General features: G+C 44.7%; 1 protein-coding gene across 10 annotated transcripts in view; it reads left to right on the top strand.

Annotated features, from left to right (window-relative positions):
• LOC139265769 (muscleblind-like protein 3) overlaps nucleotides 1-25,590 on the top strand; it is a 212,672-nt gene extending 187,082 nt beyond the window's left edge. For 8 of the 10 annotated variants that reach the window (XM_070883152.1, XM_070883153.1, XM_070883145.1 and 5 more), the window contains 4 exons: nucleotides 1,359-1,394; nucleotides 9,397-9,488; nucleotides 12,498-12,571; nucleotides 21,177-25,590. In XM_070883152.1, coding sequence (XP_070739253.1) covers nucleotides 1,359-1,394; nucleotides 9,397-9,488; nucleotides 12,498-12,554 — 185 coding nt within the window. In that variant the 3' untranslated portion in view covers nucleotides 12,555-12,571; nucleotides 21,177-25,590. The remainder of the gene's footprint in view (nucleotides 1-1,358; nucleotides 1,395-9,396; nucleotides 9,489-12,497; nucleotides 12,572-21,176) is intronic. The other 2 variants (XM_070883148.1, XM_070883150.1) reach the window with 1 other exon arrangement.
• The last annotated feature ends 203 nt before the right edge of the window (nucleotides 25,591-25,793 follow it).

The following is a 25,793-nucleotide window of genomic DNA, read 5'->3' as shown; positions in this document are numbered from 1 at the left end:
CTATACCACTCTGTCGTCTTGTTATTGGAAGTCGCAGGACTTTACTGTTGGGGTCACTCGAGGCTCAGGCAAATGCTCCTCGCCTTAGTGCCAGAACGGGTTTCACGTTTAAAGCTCATTTCTCATTTTTGTATTTCAAAATATTTCACATCTGGTTAAATATTTTAAATATCTTAAAATATGTATCTACGCAGACAAAAAAAACCAGATTCAATTCATTGAATTTCTTTATTTTATCGGAGTGACCCACACTGGGGGGGTTTGGCGTGCCAGGGTCAGGTGCTGTGACAGACCCATGAGAGAGCCAAGATCAGCTCGGCCTGGTGCAGGGTGGAGTGGATCAGGTTATCAGCAGGGATAACGCACACAGTCTCACACTGGCAACGTGCTTATTTGCACCATTGTGGCGGCCATCTGAAGAGAGCGTGGGTTAGCGTTTTTAGAGCTCAGGATCTTGCTGGGCTGGGGAAGGGTAGGCAGGAAGGGGATCCCTACTCCTGTCCAGTGATTCCTTTTTCGGGATGTGTGCATGCTGCGTTTGGGCAGGATGCCCTGGGTGCAGCGACAGTGCGCCGATTCTCCCTGCCTGGGCTCGCCCATGAGGAATGGTCAGGTGGGCAAGCTACCAAAGGGGGCGGTCCCCATCCCTTGAACTGTACCCCGCCAGAGGAGGGCAGAATTTGTTTTTAGAAATGGAAGGGCAGTTCCTTTAAAATTTTCACTGGATATTCAGAAGTTGCTGTATCATTTTCAGTAAGTGCCCTGGGTCAGAGAGAGAGAGAAAGGCAGCCCGTGTTTTGAACATGCTGTAAATTGGCCTTCCAAGTACAAGTTGTGCTGGTTTTAATATTCTAAGGGGGAGGGGGTGAATAGGTTTTGGTTCTGGTGGTATCAGGTGGTACAGCATCTGTCGCCCGTTATACGCTCCGCCTGATATTCACTTCGAATGGACCGTATAATGGGCAGCAAAAGAATTCCCGGCCAAGTCCAATTTCACCGCCTCAATGTTCTTAATGAGGCAGCATGAGTGCTGTAGCTGTGATTTAAGATGCAGTTTGTAAATACGGAGAGATAACCGAATCTTGCATCTTCTGGCTGGGAGGCAGTGCCATATATCTCGGCATTTACTATTGTCCGGGCAGCCGATTCATGCTTCTCATAATTTCTCAGTAAATTCTTATGATTACATAGTTTTAATAAAAACTAAACTCTCATGTTGCATGTGCTGAGGTACTCAATAAAGGTGCCTCTACTGGCTATAATCTGTTTTCAAACAGAACGTGTGTGAACACTAACTGTTTCTAATCAATGTTCCTTTTCTGTTTTATCCTTTTCATGCTTCACTGCATGATCTGCAGGCTCAGTGTTGTGCATGACTCCCACTGCAAGTGTTGGTAAGGCTGCAGCTTTATCTCTCTCAAATGTTTTGATCTTTCTTTAACTCCCTCACGTTTACAAAATTTCACTGTGTGTTTCTGTTCAGAAATGTTACCTTCAGTCAGTATTTCAGTTTGCAGTACTTCTCACACGGGTGAAAAGCTACTGCTAGCTGTCAGGGTACTAACCAAGCTCGGCGGGATCCCCTTTGGTTAGACCCAGGGATTGTTGTGAAGACTTACAATCCTGGGATCCTGAGCTTCCAGTGTGTAATGTACGCACCTGTGCATATGCTCACAGGTTTGTAAAATAGTTGTAGAGCTGTTGGCTCCTCGTAGGACTGCTCCTGGGCCTGGCCAAGAGGGCCATCAGCCGGTCCAGGCAGCGGGCGGTCGAGGGGGTCGTTCAGCCCGATTGCCTGCCTCCCTTCCGCGGTTACATCCGAGCCAGGGTGTCCCTGGAGATGGAACACGCGGTGTCCACCGGTACGCTCACGGCCTTCCACGAAAGGTGGGTGCCGGAGGGACTGGAGTGCATCATCACCCCCAGCAACCAAATTTTAATTTGAACCACTTAATGTCTAAAGTTTAATTTGTTTATTTGTCGGTTTAGTGCCCTTCTAATAAGGGGGCACTTGTACTAATGTTCAACTAAAAATAGTTGTAGAGCTGTTGAGTTGGGAGGGGCTTAGCCAGTCACATGATGTTCACAAGACTCAATATAACCCCAGCCAGTTGGGTTTGGGGGATCCACGATGAGGCAGGTGGTTCTGAGCCTGGTGGATGAACCGGTAATGTGTAGTGTGATTGTTAAACCTTTGCTAATAAACCAACTAATTCTTAATAGCAGGAAATGCTGGAAATCTCAGCAGGTCAAGCAGCATCTGTGGAGAAAAACAGAGTTAATGTTTTGGGTCGACGAGCCGCAATATTTGCTTTTGTTAATAATAACAATGTGTGGCTATGAATTCTTAAGCAAAGAACCCATGAAGCAAATACGTGACACAGTGTGGAGCCTTGCTCTCTGGGAGCAGTGGTTGAAGAATCAAAGGCATGATTCAGCTGTAGTCCTCGCTCCAATCTGTGCTGCCCACAAGTGTAGTGCCCGCAGAGTGTGTAACCACGGCAATCGCCTCACTGAACATTGCTCAACCACAGCACCGGCCAGGGGTCAAGTCAAAATCCAAGGATAATCAAGGAGGCCTATGTTTCAGGCTTTGGGAGGTAGCTATACAGAAGGCTAAAAGGGTTAAATTATGAGACTAGTCTTGTACCGCTCGATTAAGGGGTGATCGAATTGAAGTGTTGAAGGAGTTGGCAGGGTAGATAGAGAAAAACAATTTCCTCTCGTGGGGAAGACCAGAACAAGGGGATATAATCTTAAAATTAAGGGGTGATGTCAGGAAGCACTTCTTCACTCAAAGGGTAGTGCAAATCTACCCTTTGTGTGGTATCATTCTGATGAATCTGCACTGCAACCCTCCTAAGGGGCTGAACTGAGCACTGTCCTGTCAATGAGGCATAACCAGAACTTGATATAACTGTAACATTACAACAAAATACTATTTAGCAAATACAAAATGAGCTCTGTTGAACACTCCTGACACCTGCCACTGACAGGCATGACAGAGGAACATGTTATTAAATTCTTTTTTATCAATCTTATGTAGGAGTTTAAAAACCTTTTGAGCTTATTCACAATCGTTGACAAACCAAAAAAATAACAGACCACATTCTTCGATATGGATTCTTGGTCCTCTTTCCTGTCTAACGCTTGCTTGTGGATATGTAAATGTAATACTGAGCTGCCCCAGCCTGCAGTGGGCACTCACTGGAGAGGAGCCTGGTGCAGCAGTTTGGGTTTATTCGTCCGTCGTGTTGTTCCCCGAGGGCAGGCCTTAACTTAAGTCACACGTGGATTTCTTGCGCCACTTGCAAGGGAGGGTTAGCTGGTTGCCTTCCTTACAGTATAACCATCTCCTCAGCGGGCTGCAATCAAGGCCAAAGAGCCCCACCTACGATTTAGGGTGGGAGGGGAACCACCCACACACATTGGACACAAGTACCCCTCGATGGGGTTGTCTGGAGTGGGGCTCAAACCTTTCACCTTCTGACTCCAAGGGAATGCAACCACTAAACCAAAGGCTCACACTGCCAGTTTGGGGTATAATGTGCCATTTTAATATCTCCCATTCCCTCTTGATGGGTTTCCTTTGGTAGGAGTGACTTAGTTACCATTTATAGTTTGAGCAGTAACTGAGTGCCTTTTCAGCTGCTCCACCATCGTTGCTGGTCAACTATCAGTAGTCACTACTATCAGCACACTGAGTATACGTGGGAGCTGGATAATGAGTGCTTTGATCTTGTCAACACCAGATTTAACCCTTCCTCCTGCCCCCAAAAAACAAATCTCTGTTACCGGCCTGAGAGAACAGGCCGCATTATGCGGCCACAACTCCTCTCTGGTCTTGTGTCAGTAATTTGTACCTGAAGATTCTACAAGGGGAATCTCAGAGAAGCACAGCCCACAGGAGCCACAGAGTTAAGAAAAGGGTGTTTATTCAAAGTATGTGATTGTGCTCTGTTCTTGACATGTGCCCAGATCGGGTGTTCCTTCGTTCATTCTTGGGATGTGGGTATCGCTGGCAAGGCCAGCATTTATTGCCCATCCCGAATTGCCCTTGTGAAGGTGGTGGTCAGCCGCCTTCTTGAACTGCTGCAGTCCGTGTGGTGAAGGTACTCCCACAGTGCTGTTAGGGAGGGAGTTCCAGGATTTTCACCCAGCGACGATGAAGGAACAGCGATATGTTTCCAAGTCAGGATGGTGTGTGAGTTTAAGGGGAACTTGGAGGGGATAATGTTCCCTTACGCCTGCTGCCCTTATCCTTTGAGGTGGTGGAGGTCGCGGGGGTTTGAGAGGTGCTGTCGAAGAATTGGGAGTACCTGTATAGTGAAGAGAGGACCTCAAAGATGGGAAAAGATGGTACGAAACATGGAAACAGATAATGGTAGAGGGGAAAAATTGGCAAGTAACAGAGAGTAGAGAGGAGGCTGGTGTTTGTCCACACTGTCCCCATGAAGCAAGTTCCCTGAGCAGTGAGGTCAGGGGGAGGGCAGAGTTTTTCTTCACTAGGTGCAGGGAGGGAGGGAGAAGTGGAGGTCAATCAGCACATGTTGTTCTCAGTTCCTTCCAAACAGGTGCTTGGACAGCGTGCATGTGCATCCTTTTGGTGATCCAGGTATCAGATAGCTGTGCAAATTAGATCCAGCCTACAGCTCCTTGCCTCGATTACGCACTACTGAGGGATACATTCTCGCTCCCAATCTTGAACTACCTGTAGCCGAAGACACGAGTCTGACTAGATGCTGCTCATTTGTTACCACACTTTCTTTCATAGAATCACAGAAAAGTTACAGCACAGAAGGAGGTCATTCAGCCCATTGAGCCCGTGCCGGCTCTCTGCAAGAGCACTTCAGCCAGTCCCACTCGCCGCCCTTTCCCCGTAGCTCTGCCAATTTTCTTCCTTCAGATACTTATCCAACTCCCTCTTGAAAGCCGTGATTGAGTCTGCCTCCACCACCCTGTCAGGCAGCGCATTCCAGATCCTAAAAAGGTTTTTCCTCATGTCGCCTTTGGTTCTTTTGCCAATCACCTTAACTTTGTGTCCTCTGGTTCTCGACTCTTCTGCCAATGAGAACAGTTTCTCTCTACCTACTCTGTCCAGATCCCTCATGATTGTGAACACCTCTAACAAATCTCCTCTTGACTTTCTCTGCTCGAAGGAGAACAGCCCCAGCTTCTCCAGTCTATCCACGTAACTGAAGTCCCTCATCCCTGGAACCATTCTTGTAAATCTTTTCTGCACCTTCTCTAAGGCCTTCACATCCTTCCTAAAGTGTGGTGCCCAGAATTGGACACAATACTCCAGTTGAGGCCGAACCAGTGTTTTATAAAGATTCATCATAACTCCCTTGCTTTTGTACTCTATGCCTCTATTTATGAAGCCCAGGATCCCATATGTTTTTTCTAACCACTTTCTCAACCTGCCCTGCCACCTTCAACAATTAGTGCACATATACCCCCAGGTCTCTCTGTTCATGCACCCCCTGTAGGATTGTACCCTTTAGTTTATATTGCCTCTCCTTGTTCTTCCTGCCAAAATATGTCACTTCGCACTTTTCAGCATTAAATTCCATCTGCCACGTATCCGCCCATTCCACCAGCCTGTCTGATGTCCTCGAAGTCTATCCCTATCCTCCTCACTGTTCACTATACTTCCAAGTTTTGTGTCTTCTGCAAATTTTGAGATTGTGCCCTATACACCCACATCCAAGTCATTAATATATACCAAGAAAAGCAGTGGTCCTAGTACCGACCCCTGGGGAACATCACTGTATACCTTCCTCCAGTCCGATAAACAACCATTCACCACTATTCTCTGTTTCCTGTCACCGAGCCAATTTTGTATCCATTCTGCCACTGTCCCTTTTATTCCATGGGCTTCAATTTTGCTGGCAAGCCTATTATGTGGCACTTTGTTGAACGCTTTGTGGAAATCCATGTACACCACGTCAACCGCATTACCCTCATCAACCCCCTCTGTTACCTCATCAAAAAACTCGATCAAGTTGGTTAAACACAATTTGTCTTTAACAAATCTGTGCTGGTTTTCCTTAATTAATCCACCACTATCCAAGTGACTGTTAACTTTGTCCCTGATTATCATTTCTAAAAGCTTCCCCATTACCGAGGTTAAACTGACTGGCCTGTAGTTGCTGGTTTTATCCTTACACCCTTTTTTAGACAAGGGTATAACATTTGCAATTCTCCAATCCTCTGGCATCAGCCCTGTACCTAAGGAGGATTGGAAGATTATGGCCAGTAATGCTGAGATTTCCACCTTAACTTCCCTCAGCATCCTAGGATGCATCCCATCTGGTCCTGGTGACTTATCTACTTTAAGTACAGACAGCCTTTCTCGTACCTCCTCATCAATTTTTATCCCATCCAGTAACTCCACCACCCTTCTTTCACTATGGTTTTGGCAACATCTTCTTCCTTGGTAAAGGCAGATGCAAAGTATTCATTTAGTACCTCAGCCATGCCCTCTGCCTCCATGCGCAGGTCTTCTTTTTGGTCCTTAATTGATCCCACCCCTCCCCCCCTCTTACTACTCATTTATTATTTATATGCCTATAGGAGACTTTTGGATTCCCTTTTATATTAGCTGCCAATCTATTCTCACACTCTCTCTTTTCCCAACTTTCTTTTTCACTTCCCCTCTGAACTTTCTATATTCAGCCTGATTCTCACTTGTATTCTCAACCTGACATCTGTCATATGCACTCTTTTTCTGCTTCATCTTATTCTCTATCTCTTTCATCATCCATGGAGCTCTGGCTTTAGTTGCCCTACCTTTCCCCCTCATGGGAATGTACCTCGACTGTACCCGAACCATCTCCTCTTTAAAGGCAGCCCATTGTTCAATTACAGTTTTGTCTGCCAATCTTTGATTCCACTTTACCCAGGCCAGATCTGTTCTCAACCCACTGAAATTTGCCTTCCTCCAATTAAATATTTTTACTCTAGGTTGCTCCCTTTCCTTTTCCATAGCTAGTCTAAACCTTATGATACTATGATCAATGTCCCCTAAATGTTCCCCTACTGACACTTGCTCCCCTTGACCCACCTTATTCCCCAAGACCAGATCCAGCAATGCCTCCTTCCTTGTCGGGCTGGAAAAGTACTGATCAAGTAAGTTCACCTGAACACACTTCAGAAATTCTGCCCTTGGCATTATTACTATCCCAGTCTATATTAGGATAGTTGAAGTCCCCCTTTATCACTACTCTATTGTTCTTGCACCTCTCTGTAATTTCCCTGCAAATTTGCTCTTTTACATCCTTCCCACTAGTTGGCGGCCTATAAAATATACCAAGTAGTGAAATGGCCAATCTATTATTACATAACTCTAACTTACAGAAATAAACTTAACCCAAGGGGGAGAAATTGGGCTACTTTGCACCTCCTGTTAGCATCCCCGGGGGTCCTGCTAAATTCCATGAGAGTTTAGCAGCGTGGGTAACCCGTAGTGCCCTGCTCTGCTGCGCCGGCGATGATGACATGGAAAAAAAATTGGGGATCGGCCCCTGAAGCTGTACCGGGCAATGCCATCTGCAGGCTGCTTGCGGGGCAGTTAGTTAAAGCAATATGACTATTTTCTCGGCCTTCTGCGCCAAATTGAAAACAAGTGCATACAATATGGCCAAGACTAGTGTGAGTGCGGTGCCTGTGTGAGTGCGGTGCCTGTGTGAGTGCGTGCCTGTTTGCGTGCGTGTGTGAGTGCGTGTGTGTGCGTGTGTGCGAGTGTGTGTGTAGGTGAGTGAGTGTGTGTGTAGGTGAGTGAGTGCGTATGTCATTGTGTGCTTGTGTGCGTGCGTCATTGTGTGCATGTGTGCATCATTGTGTGCATGCGTGTGTGAGTGCATGCGTGTGTGAGTGCATGTGTCATTGTGTGTGTACGTGTCATTGTGTGCATGTGTGAGTGCGTGCGTGTGTGAGTGCGTGCATGTGTGAGTGTGTGCATGTGTCTGTTCGTGTGAGTGCGTGTGTGAGCGCATGCGTGTGTGTGAGTGCGTGTGTGTGTGCGTGTGTAGGAGTGAGTGCGTGTGTCAGTGTGTGAATGTGTGTGTCAGTTTGTGAGTGCGTGTGTAGGAGTGAGTTTGTGTCTGACTGTGTGTGAGTGCGTGTGTCGGAGTGAGTGCGTGTGTGAGTGTGTGTCTGACTGTGTGTGAGTGCGTGTGCAGAAGTGACTGTGTGTCTGACTGTGTGAGTGCTTGTGTCTGACTGTGTGTGAGTGCCTGTGTGTCCAAGTGTGTGCGTGCATCAGTGTGTGAGTGTGTGTGTAGGAGTGAGTGCATGAGCGAGTGTGTGTCTGACTGTGTGCGAGTGCGTGAGTAGGAGTGAGTGCGTGTGTGAGTGACTGTGAGTGCGTGTGTCGGAGTGAGTGCATATGTGAGTGTGTGAGTGCGTGTGTGAGTGTGTGTCTGACTGTGTGAGTGCGTGTATGAGTGTGTGTCTGACTGTTTGAGTGCATGTGTAGGAGTGAGTGCATGTGTGAGTGTGTGTCTGACTGTGTGTGAGTGCTTGTGTAGGAATGAGTGAGTGTGTGTCTGACTATATGTGAGTGCATGTGTAGGTGTGAGTGTGTGTGAGTGCTTGTGTAGGAGTGAGTGCGTGTGTGAGTGTGTGTCTGACTGTGTGTGAGTGCATGTGTAGGTGTGAGTGTGTGTGAGTGCTTGTGTAGGAGTGAGTGCGTGTGTGAGTGTGTGTCTGACTGTGTGTGAGTGCATGTGCAGGAGTGAGTGAGTGTGTGTCTGACTGTGTGAGTGCGTGTGTAGGAGTGAGTGTGTGTGTGAGTGTGTGACTGTAAAAGAACCCTGATTGTGTGACCTTCCATCGTTTCCATATTCGCTCCCCCCATTTAGGATGTAGCAAAATTGCAATTAATTCCGGGATGTTACCGTGTACCTTATTTTATAATCCAACCTGCTTTTCTCCAGTTGTGTCCTATAATTATTTAAAGTGTGCTTCCAGTGAATTAATTTGAACAAGGAACTGCAAAATTGGATTTTTAATGGTATTGAGATAATTCCGGACAGACTTTTTCTCAAAATACCTGTTAAATACATTGCTTCAAAGTCTGTGTTTTATTTTATTGCACAAATATACCATTATGTGCCTGATAATTATAAAGTGTTTTAGAGTGTTTTAAGTTCTCCTTAATTACCATTGTAATAAGCTTTCTCCTTTTTTTCTCCTTTTGTTTTTTAAAATTTCTTTCAATGCTGCCTTGCTTTTTGCATTTTGATTGCATGCTGGTCAAACCTTTCATGATGATGTCACCTGGCTTGTTGCTGTGATACCTGCCACGCCCGCAATCCACACCACACTCTGCCATGGTTACCATAACGCTACACCCTTCCCGTTTGTCACTTCCATGGTGTCCCCTACTGAAAGTACCCATGATGCACGGCGCCACGCCCACCACTGTGTCTGCAACAACACCTGCTACCAACGTTCCCTTCGCCGCAACGGCAACAGCCAATCAGGTCTGGCTCTTTAAATAGCTTTTTGACGTTTCTTGCTCTGCGTGAGCTGTTGCTTTAAAATCAGCACAGACTTCAAAGACTTTCTGTTTGCTAAATTTAAGTAGCGGAAAATTGTTTTAAGCCACGTATTCTACAGTCACGACACGTCATGGCAGCTCAGTATTCCTGGTACAGGGTTTTCAGACGGAATAGCGAGGGAGCTAAATAAAAAGGTGGGGGGTGGGGGGGTTGCAGTATTGATTAACGAAACCATTACAACTGTGAGGAGGGATGATATGTTGGAAGGATCATCAAATGAGGCCATATGGGTTGAATTGAAGAACGAAAAAGGGGCGATCACACTGCTGGGAGTGTAGTATAGGCCCACAAACAGTCAGAGGGAGATTGAAGAGCAAATATGTAGGCAAATTTCTGAGAAGTGCAAAAATGATATGGCAGTAATAGTAGGGGATTTCAACTACCCCAATACTAACTGGGATAAAATTAGTGTGAAAGGTATAGACGATGCAGTTCTGTTCTTAGTTTTAGGGAGTGAAGAGGGGCAGGTGGAAGGGGTATCAGTGGGAGAGTTTAGTTGATCATAATTCAGTTAGATTTATGGTAGTTATGGAAAAGGACAAAGATAGACCAAGAATAAAAATTCTCAACTTTTGATAAGCTGAGATGTGATTTAGCCATAGTGGACTGGAAACTGGGAGGTAAATCAGTGTCAGAGCAGTGGGAGGCATTCAAGGAGAAGATTCTGAGAGTACAGAGCAAGTATGTTCCCCTAACGAAAAAGGTGGGACTAAGAAATCTAGAGCCCCCTGGATGTCTAGGGACATACAGGGTAGGATAAAGAAAAAGAGGGAAGCTTATGACAGATACTGAGAACTCAATACTGCCAACTCTAGAGGAGTATAGAACGGCAGGGTTGAGATCAAAAAGGAAATTAGGAAAGCAAATAGAGAGCATGAAAAAATGTTGGCGAGTAAAATCAAGGAAAACCCAAAGATACTTTATAAATACATTAACAGCAAGAGGATAACGAAAGAAAGAGTAGGGGTCTATTAGAGACCATAAAGATAATCTGTGTGTGCAGGCGGAAGATGTGGGTTATGGTTCTCAATGAATACTTTGCGCCTGTTTTCACAAAGGAGGCGGGGATGCAGACATTGTAATCAGGGAAAAGGAGTGTGAAATATTAGATGAAATAAACATAGTGAGCGAGACAGTATTAAGGGGTTTAGCAGCTTTGAAAGTGGATAAATCCCCAGGCCTCGATGAAATGTATCCCAGGCTGTTAAGAGAAGCAAAAGAGGAAATAGCAGAGGCTCTGACCATCATTTTCCAATCCTCTCTGGCTACAGGTGTGATGCCGGAGGACTGGAGGGCTGCTAACATTATGCCATTGTTTTAAAAGGGCGAAAGGGATAGACTGAGTAATTACAGGCCAGTCACCCTAACCTTAGTGGTGGGAAAATTATTGGAAAAAATTCTGAAGGACAAGATAAATCTTCATTTAGAAAGACACGGATTAATCAAGGGCAGTCAGCATGAATTTGTTAAGGGAAGGTCGTGTCTGACTAACTTGATTGAATTCTTTGAGGAGGTAACCAGGAGGGTGGATGAGGGCAGTGCGTATGATGTAGTGTATATGGATTTTAGCAAAGCTTTTGATAAGGTCCCACATAGCAGATTGGTCACAAAAATAATAGCCCATGGGATCCAGGGCAAAGTGACAAGTTGGATCCAAATTTGGCTCAGAGGCAAGAAGCAAAGGGTAATGGTAGTTGGGTGTTTTTGTGACTGGAAGGGTGTATCCAGTGGGGTTCCGTAGGGCTCGGTGCTGGGTCCCTTGCTTTTTGTGATATATATCAATGATTTGGACTTGAATGTAGGGGGTATGATTAAGAAATTTGCAGATGATACAAAATTCAGCTGTGTGGTTGATAATGAAGAAGAAACTTATAGACTGCAAGAAGATATCAATGTACTGGTCAGGTGGGCAGAACAGTGGCAAATGGAATTCAATTCAGAGAAGTGTGAGTTAATGCATTTGGGGAGGACTAACAAGGCAAGGGAATTCATATTAAATGGTAGGACACTGAGAAGTGTAGAGGAACAAAGGGACCTTGGAGTGCAGGTCCACAGATCCCTGAAGGTAGTAGGCCAGGTGGATAAGGTGGTTGAGAAGACATACGGTATTCTTGCCTTTATTAGCCGAGGCATGGAATATAAGAGCAGGGAGGTTATGCTTGAACTGTATAAATCACTAGTTAGGCCACAACTAGAGTACTGCATGCAGTTCTGTTCACCACATAACAGGAAAGATGCACTTGAGAGGGTACAAAGGAGATTTACGAGGATGTTACCTGGACTGGAGAAGTTTAGCTATGAGGAAAGATTGGATAGGCTGGGGTTGTTTTCTTTGGAACAGAGGAGGCTGAGGGGAGACCTTATTGAGGTGTATAAAATTATGAGGGTCTAGATAGAGTGGATAGGAAGGAGCTATTTCCCTTAGCAGAGAGGTCAACAACTAGGGAGCATAGATTTAAATAATTGGTAGAAGATTTAAATGAGATTTGAGGAGAAATGTTTTCACCCAGAGGGTGGTGGGGGTCTGGAACTCACTGCCTGAAAGGGTGGTAGAGGCAGAAACCCTCACCACATTTAAAAAGTACTTGGATGCGCACTTGAAGTGCTGTAACCTACAGAGCTACAGACCAAGAGCTGGAAAGTGGGATTAGGCTGGATAGCTCTTGGTCGGCCGGACGGACACGATGGGCCGAAATGGCCTCGTTCCGTGATGTAAATGTCTATGATTCTAATCTATGACATCAGTGTGTGTCACAATTTGGATGTAGCTATGTATAATTTTAGTGATATTTTTCCCTATATAAATTGTCAGTTAGTTCATTCACTGCACATAACTGTTCTATGTAATGTCTGCTAGGATGTGAGTGCGAATGTCTTGGATAAGTACTTCTTTAAAAATCACATTTTAACCTGAAATCTTTCCCACTATAGATGCCCATTTTATCAATAGATGAACTCAGTAGCAGCATGTTTGTTACACAGATGTAGACGTGACAAATAGAACAGTAAGTTTCTTTTAAATACTAATACAAACTAATTAGAACATATCCGAGAGGATAAAGATTATTTTCTTTTTATTCTCTCTGGTAAAACCAAGTCATTTAACAGAAGTGATGTTGTGAAGAATGTACATGTTGCAATGTAGTTAAAAGGAAATGTGGTTCATTGCCGGACTCCCTCTTTGATCATGTATACTGGCATGATTTTAAACATGGAATCTGCCATATTAACCAATTGCATGCACAGTTTGTGTTTTTAATTGGCTGGCATCCTATCGAATATTACTGTACATGGATTATATTGATGTGATCTGTACTGTTTTAAAGTAATTGACTGTACTTGTGGATATTGTGCTTTGGACACATGTCCATTGTACCTTCAGGTGCTCTTGCAAGGTGTTAGATACCAACGTTAGCAACTAGAACAGGGCCAAGCCATGAGAAAAGAATTGTTCCAAACCAGCTCCTACCAAATTTTATCTGTTTTAACGCGGATGGGCTAATGTCTGAATTAAAATAGCACAGAGTAGATTTTGCTGCAACACCATTATGAGACGAGCACTGATCACGTCACTACCCATGGGTCTGGTTAGAAACACAGGGGCCGATTTTCAGCTATTGCTCACTCCCGCCCACATTCCTCCTGAAGATCTGCCCAGTGCCACTTTGGAGGTGGCCTGGAGCGGACGGGAGGGGAGAGCCGCCGGGAACCGTCCGCCGATGTCAACGGGCGACCGAGTGAGGCAACCAAGCTCCCACTCGCCGAGCTCCCAGATTCCTGCGGGCGGGACTCGGCGGCAGAACGGGGGTGGACCACTGGCTGCAGGCTGGTCTGTCCCCGTCGGTGAGTCCGAAGATCCTGAAAAAAAAGTAAGTGAACATTTAAAAAATTTCCACAGCGACTTACCTGCATGGGGTCCCCTGAAGTTTTTGTATTTTTTAATTGGTGATTTTATTTTTCCGAGCTCTTCGACTCTCCGTGGGTCTGACTCCATCCTCGATGGCACTTGGGCTGCAAGCGCCTCTACCACCGAGAATGCGAGCTCCCACCTGCCGTACGTTGTCCATTTGCCGCCCGCTGAACTCCGAGGGACCTCGGCCATGAATATCCCGCCCAAAGCACCGTCCGGTACCTCGGCGGCCATCGGCAACACTTGGGCGGGCCTTGCTGAAAATCGGCCCCACAGTTAGTTGCACTGCTCCAGATTTAGGGGTCGAAATTCGGTCCTGCCATTTCTGAGGAGGCGACACCTGGCTGATTTTAGTGCCAGGCAGTGGGTGCTGCCTCAAACTGCCAAATTGAGTTTTCCCAACCAAAGCTGACAGAGCAGCACTAAAAGAGGCATCGCACACTCACCCTCGGGGCTAATGGAGCGGGAGCTTAGGAGGCCGACCAAATTTCCCCACAGTGAGCTGCCGGCACGTGAGATGAAAAAATGAGAAAAGAAAAATCTAACGACACTTTCCCTCACGCACACTTCCCCGCCGGTCCCAGTAATACATAAACACTAAAAAAAATAAACATAATCACTTACCTTGATCTCAGGACACACCCACCTTGGAACCCCCCGATGTCCTGCCACCTTTCCCGGGCTGGATGGACGCCTGCCGGTAAGGCCACCACACTCACTGAATTTCCCAGCCGCGGTGGCAAGGAGGCGCTGCATGCTTAATGACATCACCACGTGGCTGGCAGCAAGGCGCGCAGCAGTACGTCTTGGCCCCACCCCCACCGCCCGACTACATTTCCCGTGAGCCGAGGAATTCGGTGCCCGCCAACGGTAAGCACTTAGCCACCCGTTGGCAGCCCCTCTCCGGCGATAATGGGTGGCGTTGCCAACCGAATTTGGACCCCTTAAAGAGGGAAGAATAACTGGCTGTAGCATTCGTGAACTGCTTGAGAATGGAATTGTCACGGTTCAAACCAAAGAGATATATCAACAATCGATGAGAATGAAAAGCGGGAGGTTCCTACAGTGGCCGATCAATCTGCTGTGCCAGTTTTACAGCCGAGTTGAAAACTGACTCCCGTGAGATTTGCTTCATACTTGCAGCTCCTGCCAACACCCACTGCTTCCAGATCCTGTCACTGGCCTCCATTTCATCCTCTGCCGCAGAGCAGGTCAAACTGACTTTGCGGTCCTGTGTGTCGCATAATAATTCACTTACCCAGCAGGGATATTTTATTGTTTAATAGCCAGCAGAATTTGATTACTTGGCTGTGTAGTTAGCTCACAATTCAGATGGTCTCAATGGCACTATTTCGAAGAAGAGCAGGGGAGTTCTCCCCAGCGTCCCAGCCAATATTTAGCCCTCAACCAATACCACAAAAAAACAGATTATCTGGCCGTTACCACAGTGCTGTTTCTGGAAGCTTGCTGTGCGCAAATTGGCTGCCGCGTTTCCTACATTATAAGATTGACTACACTGCAAAAGTACTTAATTGGCAGTAAAGCTTGTTGGGACATCTAGAGGTTGTGAAAGGCGCTACATAAATGCAATGTCTTTCTTTATTTCCTTCTTTCGTTTACAGGCTGTGTAATGTCGCTACCCCATATATAGGCGGCATTGTGTACAAGCGGCATATACTGGTGGCATTGCGACATTGTATATATACAGGCTGAAGTTACTTCATATACAGGTTTTATCATGCGGTTTACAATATTCATAATCATTGTTTTCAAATCCTCCATGCCCTCGACACTCGCTATCTCTGTAACCTTCTCCAGCCCTACAAACCTCAAAGATCTCTGCACTCCTCCATTTCCGGCCTCTTGCGCATTCACAATTTTTATCGCTCCACCATTGGCGGCCGTGCCTTCAGTTCTCTTGCTCCTAAACTGCAGAATTCCCTCGATAAACCTCTCGGCTTCTCTACTTCTCCCTCCTTCTTTAAAACCCTGCTTAAAACCTACCACTTTGACCAAGCAACTTGTCCTAATAGCTGTTTATGTTGCTCAGTGTCAAATTTTGTTTGCTAATCACGCCTGTGAAGCGTCATGGGATGGTTTATTACGTTAAAGTCGTGGTATAAATACAAGTTGTTACATAGGATGTATCATGTGGTTTAATGTAGTTACCCTCTACACAGGCGTAGTTACACCATATACAGGTGACATCATATAGTTACCCCATATACAGACAGATAATTTGGCATCGACCTCGGCATCGGATTCGGACATCACAATGGCACACCCAGCCCAGTCGACCCTGCAAAGTCCTCCTCACCAACATCTGGGGACTTGTGCCAAAGTTGGGAGAGCTGTCCCACAGAACTCGTAAAGCAACAGCCTGACACAGTCATACTCACAGAATCAAGCGCAGGCAGTGGAAGGAGCGTACGGCAAACCAGTCCCACCTGCCCTTTCCTTCAACCACTGTCTGCCCCACCTGTGACAGAGACTGTAATTCCTGTATTGGACTGTACAGTCACACGAGAACTCACTTTTAGAGTGGAAACAAGTCTTCCTCGATTTCGAGGGACTGCCTATGATGATGAGTACTCATTCATCAGCTGAGGGAGGGCGGTAGGTGGTAATCAGCAGGAGATTTCCTGGCCCATGCTTGACCTGAAGCCATGAGACTTCATGGAGTCCAGAGCCAATGTTGAGGACTCTCAGGAACACTCCCTCCCGACTGTATACCACTGTGCCACCACCTCGGGTGGGTCTGTCCTGCCGGTGGGACAGGGCATACCCAGGGATAGCAATGGAGGAATCTGGGACATTGGCTGAAAGGCTTGCATGTCGTCATGGAGCAGGCAGAGGATGGTGACAAACTTTTGGGGTCAGCCGAAACAGAGGTGGACGCTCCATAATCCCTCATGATTGACCGTGTCAAAGGCCTTTGTGAAGTCAAAGAAGACCATGTACAAGGGTTGGTGCTGTTCACTGCATTTCGCTTGCAGTTGTCGTGCGGTGAAGATCATATCCGTTGTACCCCTTAGTGGGCGGAATCCGCACTGTGACTCTGGATGGATCTCTTCAGCCACAGGGAGAAGACGGTTGAGGAGGATTCTTGCAATGACTTTCCCAGTGGCCGACAACAGGGAGATTCCTCTGTAGTTGCTGCAGTCGGACTTGTCCCCTTTTTTGAAGATGGTCACGATTATGGCATCCCTGAGATCTCCCGGCATGCTCTCCTTCCAGATAAGAGAGATGAGGTCATGCATTTGCGCCAATAGTGCCTCTCCGCCTTACTTTAGTGCCTCAGCGGGGATTCCTTCTGCTCCTGATGCCTTGTTACTGTTGAGCTGATGGACGGCCTTTTCTACCTTGTGCAGGGCTGAGGTTTTGCTGAGATGATGGTGGGTAGCATGCTGCAGGATGGAGTCGAGGACAATCGTGTTGAAGGCAGAGTCTCAGTTAAGGAGATCTTTGAAGTGTTCCTTCCAGCGGGCCCTGACTGCCTCGGTATCCTTAATGAGTGACTCCCTGTTCTTGGCCAGCAGTGGGGTGAGGCCTTGGGAGTTTGGACCATAGGTGGTCTTAACTGTGGTGAAGAATCCTCGCACATTGTGGTTGTCGGCCAGCTGCTGGATCTTCTGTGCTTTCTCCACCAAACATCTATTCTTTAGGTTGCAAGTTTTTTGTTGGACCTCGGCCTTCAGCCGCCTGTAGAGCTGCTTTGATGCTCCCGAATTGGGTTGTTGCTTTTAGTTCAGCTTGTGGCTTATTAGCTCCTGGATCCCCTGATCGTTCTCGTCAAACCAGTCCTGTTGTTTCCTGGTTGAGTGACCGAGCGTCTCTTCACAGGCACTGGTTATGGTGACCTGGAGTGCAGACCAGGCGCTGTGGGTGCTCTGTGTCTCGGGGTCATCGAGTGTCGCCACGTTGGCAGTGAGGCGCTGACTGTATAGGACTTTCTTAACTGGGAATCAGTGCTACTCCATGTTCAACACCACTTGAAAGATTTGGAAATATATCGCCATTCTTTCATCGTCGCTGGGTCAAAATCCTGGAACTCCCTCCCTAACAGCACTGTGGGAGCATCTTCGCCACACGGACTGCAGCTCACCACCACCTTCTCAAGGTCAATTAGGGATGGGCAATAAATGCCGGCCTTGGCAGCGACGCCTACATCCCCTGAGTGAATAAATAAAAAATATACAGTCTGTATCTTGTAGCAATTCCATATACACGTGATATGTAGTTACCCCATATACAGGCTATATCATGTGGTTACCCATATAAGGCAGTATCATGTAGTTACCCCATATATAGCAGTACAGCTGCAGTTACCCCATATACAGGCAGTGGTTACCTCATATACAGTTTTTATCATGTAGTTACCTCATATACAGTTTTATCATGCAGTTACCTATATAGAAACATAGAAACATAGAAAATAGGTGCAGGAGTAGGCCATTCGGCCCTTCTAGCCTGCACCGCCATTCAATGAGTTCATGGCTGAACATGCAACTTTAGTACTCAATTCCTGCTTTCTCGCCATACCCCTTGATCCCCCTAGTAGTAAGGACTTCATCTATAGAAACATAGAAACATATACAAGCAGTACAGCTGTAGTTACTCCATATACAAGCAGTACAGCTGTAGTTACCGCATATACAGGCTGTATCGTGTAGTTACCCCATATACAAGCAGTACAGCTGTAGTTACCCCATATACAGGCAGTATTGTGTAGTTACCCATATACAGGCAGTACAGCTGTAGTTACCCCATATACAGGCAGTATTGTGTAGTTACCCATATACAGGCAGTACAGCTGTAGTTACCCCATATACAGGCAGTATTGTGTAGTTACCCATATACAGGCAGTACAGCTGTAGTTACCCCATATACAAGCAGAATAGTGGTAGTTGCTAGAGGGCATTAAACATTAAGTACATTATGTGGGACTGGTGCCATATGAAGGCCAGGCAGGTTAAGGGTTGCAGGCTCCCTTACCTGAAGGGCATTAGTCATCCAGATGGGTTTTTACAACAATCCAGCAACTTTCACAGTGATTTATTTCGCAGGCCACAAATTACCAACTATATTGAGCTCAATTTCCTAATTTGCCATTGTGAATCTTGATGTCCCAAAGGCTGTGATTAGCCCAGCAACATAGCCCAGCATACTACCATACCTCAAGAGAAAGTCTCGCGCCCAGGAGAGATTACAGGAGATCTAATAGAGGTTTCTAGACAATGAAAGGCTCTGCGAGGCGTTGTTTATACTGAATCAGTAACAAGGGGGCATGGACTTGGGAGAAAACACAAGGAGAATGTAGAGGAAATGTCTCACAGAACATTATTTAAACATGGAATACTTTACCACAATGAGCTATTCAGGAAGAAACTATAACATCATTTAAAGGGAAACTGGATAAATATTGGAAATGGTGAATAGAAGAAGGGGTGGGAAAAGGATTAGAGGAGACAGCCCCAGTTTAAAAAAACTAGATGGGCCAAATGGCCCACTTCTCTGCTGCAATGATTCTATAAAATGGAAGCTTTACAAGAAGCAATCAGCAACAAATAAAACATAAGAAATAGGAGCAAGAGTAGGTCATTTGGCCTCTCAAGCCTGCTCCGTCATTAACTAAGATCATGGCTGATCTGATCTTGGCCTCAACTCCACTTCCCTGCTCGCTCTCCATAACCCTTTATTCCCTTATCAAAAATCTGTCTATCACCGCCTTAAATATATTCAATGACCCAACCTCCACAGCTCTCTGGGGCAGAGAATATATTTAAGGCAGAGATTCACAACCTTCTGAGAGAAGAAATTCCTCCTCATCTCTGTTTTAACTGGGCGGCCCCTTATTCTGAAACTATGCCCCCTAGTTCGAGATTCCCCCACGAGGGGAAACATCCTCTCTGCATCTACTCTGTCCAGCCCCCTCAGAATCTTATGCATTTTGATAAGATCGCCTCTCATTCTTCTAGTTCAGTTCTTTTTCTCTGCTCAAGGACTCTCCATTTTACCACTTCTCACTCAACTGGGAGAGTTGGGAAGGGTATGGCACAGACTAACTGTGCGGTGATAAGTGGTTGACAAGCACTGGGCGAAGATGAACAACTTCAATCATCCCCTCAACCTGATGGAGTGATTCAGCTTGGTAAAGCAATCCATCTAGCAGATATATAATGAAACTCATTCAGCAGTGACAGGCTGACCAGAGCCCAGAGCACTCAACCTGCGGTCACCTGGTGGGAAAGCTAGTTCAGTAACTAGTGGGTTATTGGAACTGCTGTTATACATAAATAAATATACCCTTGTTGATCTTCTGTGGCATTGCGGGGGTGGCTTTGGAGATGTGGGTGTTAATGCCAATGTAGTCTTTAGGTGAAGTAGGATTAGAGAGCAGAAGATTAGAACAAGCATATATAGAGTTTTTATATTTCCATTACAACTTCCTATCTCCGCATTTATAATGGAAACAGCCTATATAAAGCGGTCACTCTGTAATTACACCCTCCCACTAAAGGTGGCACTGCAGCACCTTCACTAATGGAATTCCACTAGTTTCCAAAGGATGTCGGAGGTGCCGTCTTTTGGATGAGATGTTAAACCGAGGTCCCGTCTGCTCTCTCAAGTGGACGTAAAACATCCCATGGCATTATTTTGAAGAAGAGCAGGGGAGTTATCCCCAGTGTCCTAGCCAATATTTATTCCTCAATCAGCATAACAAAAAGCAGATTATCTGGCCATTATCACATTGCTGTCTGTGGGAGCTTGCTGTGCACAAATTGGCTGCCGCGGTTCCCACATTACAACAGTGACTACATTCCAAAAGTACTTCATTGGCTGTAAAGTGCTTTGAGACGTCTGGTGATCGTGCAAGGTGCTATATAAATCCAAATCTTCCTTTCTTTTAGGCTGTTCCCATTATGAATGCAATGGAAAAAGTTGAGAGAAAGTCCACATTGGCATAAGATTTTTAATATAACTTAAGAAAACTAAAGCCCCATGAACTTACTAAAGTGAGATGATTTAGCTGCTGACCATGTTTATAGTGCTGGTTATTCACAGTACAGCTGTCAGGCTAATGACCGTGTTATGGGGGCATTTCTTGCTGTAGTAAGATAAATGATAAGTTATTTGTGATTTATTGATAACAGTGCTTTATGAAACTCTAGTGTGAAGCATTAGGTTTGAGTCTAACATTTAGCAGAGAGGGCTGCATGAAAGCAGTGCAACAGATAAAGAAAGAAAGACTTGCATTTATATAGCACCTTTCGTGACCACTGAATGTCTCAAAGCGCTTTACAGCCAATTAAGTTCTTTTGGAGTGTAGTCACTGTTGTAATGTGGGAAACGCAGCAGCCAATTTGCGCACAGCAAGCTCGCACAAACAGCAATGCGATAATGATCAGATAATCTGTTTTTGTTATGTTGATTGAGGGATAAATATTGGCCCCAGGACACTGGGGAGGACTCCCCTGCTCTTCTTCGAAATAGTGCCATGGGATCTTTTACGTCCACCTGAGAGAGCAGACAGCGCCTCGGTTTAATGTCTCATCCAAAAGACAGCACCTCCGACAGTGCAGTGCTCCCTCAGCACTGCACTGGAGTGTCAGCCTCGATTATGTTTATGATAAGATGCTAACAGGGCTGTTCTGTGTTCACTAACTTAGCTTCTTTTCTTCCCTCTGCTTGCATTGTAGGACATCATGCTGAAAGAATGAACAGCAAGCTGGTGGGAAACCAGGACATCTCTTTGGGGAGCTGCACATGGCCTTTCTGTATATACTTCCATCATCCCCCTCCTACCACCTCCACAGTAAGCCTACCACAGCCTACATGCTAACCAAAACCAAAATGATGGGAATGGCAAGAAGAAAAACAAAAAGCACTATAAAAATATCAAGTAAATTTACATACTCCTGTTAGACACTACTTGTGTGTAGTAATTCAATGAGGTATACTACTTCTTATATCTCATTGTTGTAATACATTTATAATCAATTCATGGTAATAGTGATAAGCATTTTCAACATATGAAGACTGTTGGTTTAATGTATATTATCAATAGAAATTGTTTATCCGTCTGGATTTTTATGTAAGAGTGTTATCTTAACTGAATGTTAAGTTTACATTGGAATAAAAAATAGTTTTGTTTTTAAGGAAATGTCTTTCGAGGAACAGGTTCCCCAAAAGCCTCCTATTTGATTACCATCTTTCCTATTTAGTCCTTATTACAAACAAAAAAATGAATGTTAATGAGAAACAGGACAAAAATAATTGGAATAGAGAGTGACACTGAACTCCTGTCCTTCCTGTGTATCCGATTTCCAATTATGCCTTGTCTATGTAACATCAAATTTTATAAACTGATAATATATCCAGATTTAACGGACATGTTTTGTATAGCAATATTTTCAGTGTAAATATTGGTGCATGCTTCACAAACACACACCTACACCTGTGATATTAGATAGCTATGATCAGGAGCCTGTGGATGGGCTGTGCAGTACTCAACTATATAAACACTTCATCTAGGAAACTCAAAATCTTACAACAAGACTATTTAAGAATCGCTATCTGTGTAGACATATTTTTAAAAAGTTTCAACTAACTTATATAATTGACGGATGTGTGTTGGAGTCAATCTATCGCATTGGCAAGTTACTGAGTAATTGTACCCGAGGACTTTGTACCAGTTTACAGTAGAGAGACATCTGACCTTTCTGTTGATGGCAAGCTTTCTACTGCAAATATTTTCGTCCTGTTTTTCCTTCTGAGCTGTTGTGATGAAATAGGCCTTGGCTATTGGGGACCGGCCTTGCACGTGTTCGTGTGTTATCTCATTATGTTGCTGGTCAGAACCACTTCCTTCACACTGTGTTCCAGTGCCTGAGAGAAAGCCAGGTGAGCAGCATTAAGCCTGAATGAATGTCATGTATTGACGGTATTAAAGGAGCCCTGGTTCATTGAAGCTAAAAAAAAAACCGCTTGGCGCCGTCACCTCAATGCGTCGCTGTCGAGGCACGGGACATGCTCTCTCGCTGCCGGACAGACCCTGACGGAGACCTGTGTTACACGGCAGCCTGAAAGTGGGCCGCTGTGGCCCTGCACTGTGCCTTTGGTGGCATCGGCTCGGAATAGACATCTTCAGGTCACAGACCCGCATCGCCAGTAAAAGCAGCATGGAAGCAGTTTAATTGCGATGGGGGCTCAATGTTCGTTCCTTTTCATTGGGTGGGCTGTTTGAATTCTATAATTCTATGATCCACCGGCCCACTGAAATGAGGTATAAAAACGGGCAACCTGATGAGAGAGTTTCCTCAAGGCGGACCTTGTGTGGGCTTCGGCCTAACACCTTGGTCAAGCTCAAACCTCTGAGATGGAGCCCCCCAAGCTGGCTCAGACATGCCTGAGTCTGGGAAACAAACGGAATAGCTGGACCCCCAACTGATCCCATCCTGTTACAGGGTTGATTTAAACTGACCCTTGTTCGGGAGCTCATCGTCCCTCCATTCTGGCCCTGGTGATGCGAGGATCTGGTTTACTTTGGCTTGTGTCTGTCACACTGTGCAATATTCAAGATGATGGCATTCAACGCTGTGCATGCCCACAACCCATTTTGTAGCTACACCGGTGTCATAAGCTGTAGACCATCACTGCGGCTGTAAGCTAGCAGTTTTACTAGTGTACGGTTAACACAGGGAGGAGGTGGATGTCGTCTCTGAATACAAAGAAGTAGGAGGCTGGAACAAGCCCATTAGCTTCAATGGAACGATCCTTTGAACTAGCTCAGTACTTAAAAACCATCCTACTTTTAGCCTCGCAAGTCATTCACACCACCATTCCCCAGCCTACATGCAGGGTGTGTAGAATGTAAATCTGGAATTTAAAATAACTTCCCATTTCAAGGAAGGTCAGAGGTTCTTGTTGATAAAAAATGACAGAAGGGGGATGTTTAAGGTAGTTTAATGAGGTGCTGCAGATGTTTTGGCACCACCGGCCAATTAAAGAGAAATGGTTAAAAAGGGTTAAAAGGACAAAAGCTCAAAGCACTAGTGTCGCCAAATGCAAATGAAAACACAGGCAAAAAAAAAAGCCCCATTTCTGAAACCGCACTAAACAGAAAACAAGACTAAATGTGCAATGAATGATTCCAATGATTTGTTTAATTGAAAAAAAGGAAGTCGTCAGACTATAAACGTCATTAGCTCGTGTGCATCCTTCATAACAGTCACCTTGTCTGAAAGTGACTCTAAATAAGAATTTTCTGCATCACACAATCATGTATTTGTTGCAGGCCGCTGTCACAGAACTGGAGGACAGCGGTCCGTCTCATTCCGTGCCACCTCACCACCGCACATTTTTTTTTTACATCATCCAGAATTCTGTTTTTTCTTTTGTTTAGTTTTCTCAGCCTTATGCAAATGATATGCAAGAAATCCTGAATCTTGGATAAAACGGGTCACACTGAGGGAAAGTGGAAAGAAGAGGGTAGAGGACAGAAACAGGGATTTTTCTAGTCGGGCTGGACAAAATTAATATTAACCTTCCGTTTCTATCACAACAAAAAGTGCAACACAAAGCTAGGAGAACGATAGTAATCAATCACACCAGTGCTTTTATGCAACTGAAATGATTATGTTAAGATGGCAGAGTCATTGTTACCAGCCACATGTTCCATTAACTATCTGGGAATTTTAGTTAATGTAGTTTGCAGCCTCTGTTAGTGTATCTGACAGGACTATATAGTACTACATTTCTTCACCCTTGTGTGTTTCACAGTACTGTACGCTGAGAACGGAAAATCTATGGAGAAAACAGTTGCATTCCTCTCAGAAGGATCAGTGAGATATTGACTTGATTTAACTATGTGCCTGTAAAAGGCCTTAGATGCTATAATGGTTTAAAACAATATAATCTATAGAGGGTTGAGCTGATAGCCTAATCTAAATGTAAGTACATAACAGCACACAATGTACTATCTGTGATAAGACTCACGTCTAAACTTTTCATTTTCTAACACTGATTGCTGTAGTTTCTCTACTTTTTATGTTGATTGCTTAGTTTAAATTACAGTCAATTAGGAACTAACGATTTAAATCGGAGGGAGTGCTAATAAACGTTTGGTTTTAACATTTGTATTTGAAACCATTTATTAATTCATTAAAAGTCATTTATTTTAATGCTTACCTTCACTGGGATACGGTAAAAGTTTAATACAATACATACCTAGTTTGTGTAGTTTACATTTTAGAACAAAATTAACTTTGTATGTAACTCTTACAATGATAGATTCATTGTTAACTAATTATGATATTGAGTTGTTGCTATGGCAACAAAACTACAACATGGCTACCTTTGTATAAATTATTTGTGAATTTTCACTTGTAATTTAAAAAAAAAATGTACATCGACATGGACTTTAAAAAAAGGTACAGTTAGACATGCTCAGACAAAGAGAGATGATATCCTTTGACTATTTTGAATACCCAAAGTTCCATTCAAAACGTACGTGAGACCTTAATCTGTGTCTGCACGTTCCTTTCTCAGTCAAAGAGGTTTACAACACATGGATTTAGAACCGGGTTTTATAACGAGTTGAAAGCGTGGTGCAATGTTGTAAACAAAAACTCTGAAAAATCTGAGAATGCTGCAGTTTAACTGATTTGACCTGTCAGTGTGCGATTGTGTGTGACACATCTTTTTTTTTGCACTTATGTATATAGTTAATGAAAGAAATATTCAGATCTTATTTTGAATAAAAAAAAAGGACTGTGTTAAATACAGAAAAGTTTGTTAAGGTAAATAAGGTCGGCATCGCTAAAGGCTTTGGAGAAAAAAAATAGAAACGAGGAATGGTTTTTGCTATAAAACTTATGTGGAGGCATGATGGCGCTTTGCTGTGAGAAAAGCTTTGTAGTTTGCCATAGCTTTACTGTACAATGAATGAGAACACACTCAGTTCTAGAGTTTGGAGGCACGCCTTCAGCAGCCAGATACAATCCTACTGTTGAAACGCTCTAAACAGTAAAAATATTCAAACCAATTAGCCACCAACACACAAAAATAAAACAGATGATTTGCAAGATGAAAAAAAAAACAATCATGTTACACTGATCTCTAAGGTTCAAGTTCTACAATACTGTACACAGATGCAATCTGATGGTGGAAGCCTACTGATTTTGTTGCCATGGCTGCTGTATCCTAGCAGCTGAGGGGAGGAGCAGCCCTGCTCGTGGGTTGCCGTAGAAACCTGTAAGCAGGACCTGTGCGTTTCTTCACTTAACGTGTGGATTGTTGTCACTTTTCCAGGCACT

Source organism: Pristiophorus japonicus, chromosome 6 (assembly GCF_044704955.1).
Source record: "Pristiophorus japonicus isolate sPriJap1 chromosome 6, sPriJap1.hap1, whole genome shotgun sequence".
NCBI classification, from domain to species: Eukaryota; Metazoa; Chordata; class Chondrichthyes; family Pristiophoridae; genus Pristiophorus; species Pristiophorus japonicus.
Note: the sequence above shows the minus strand (reverse complement) of the source record. Positions and strands in the feature narration are given on the sequence as shown.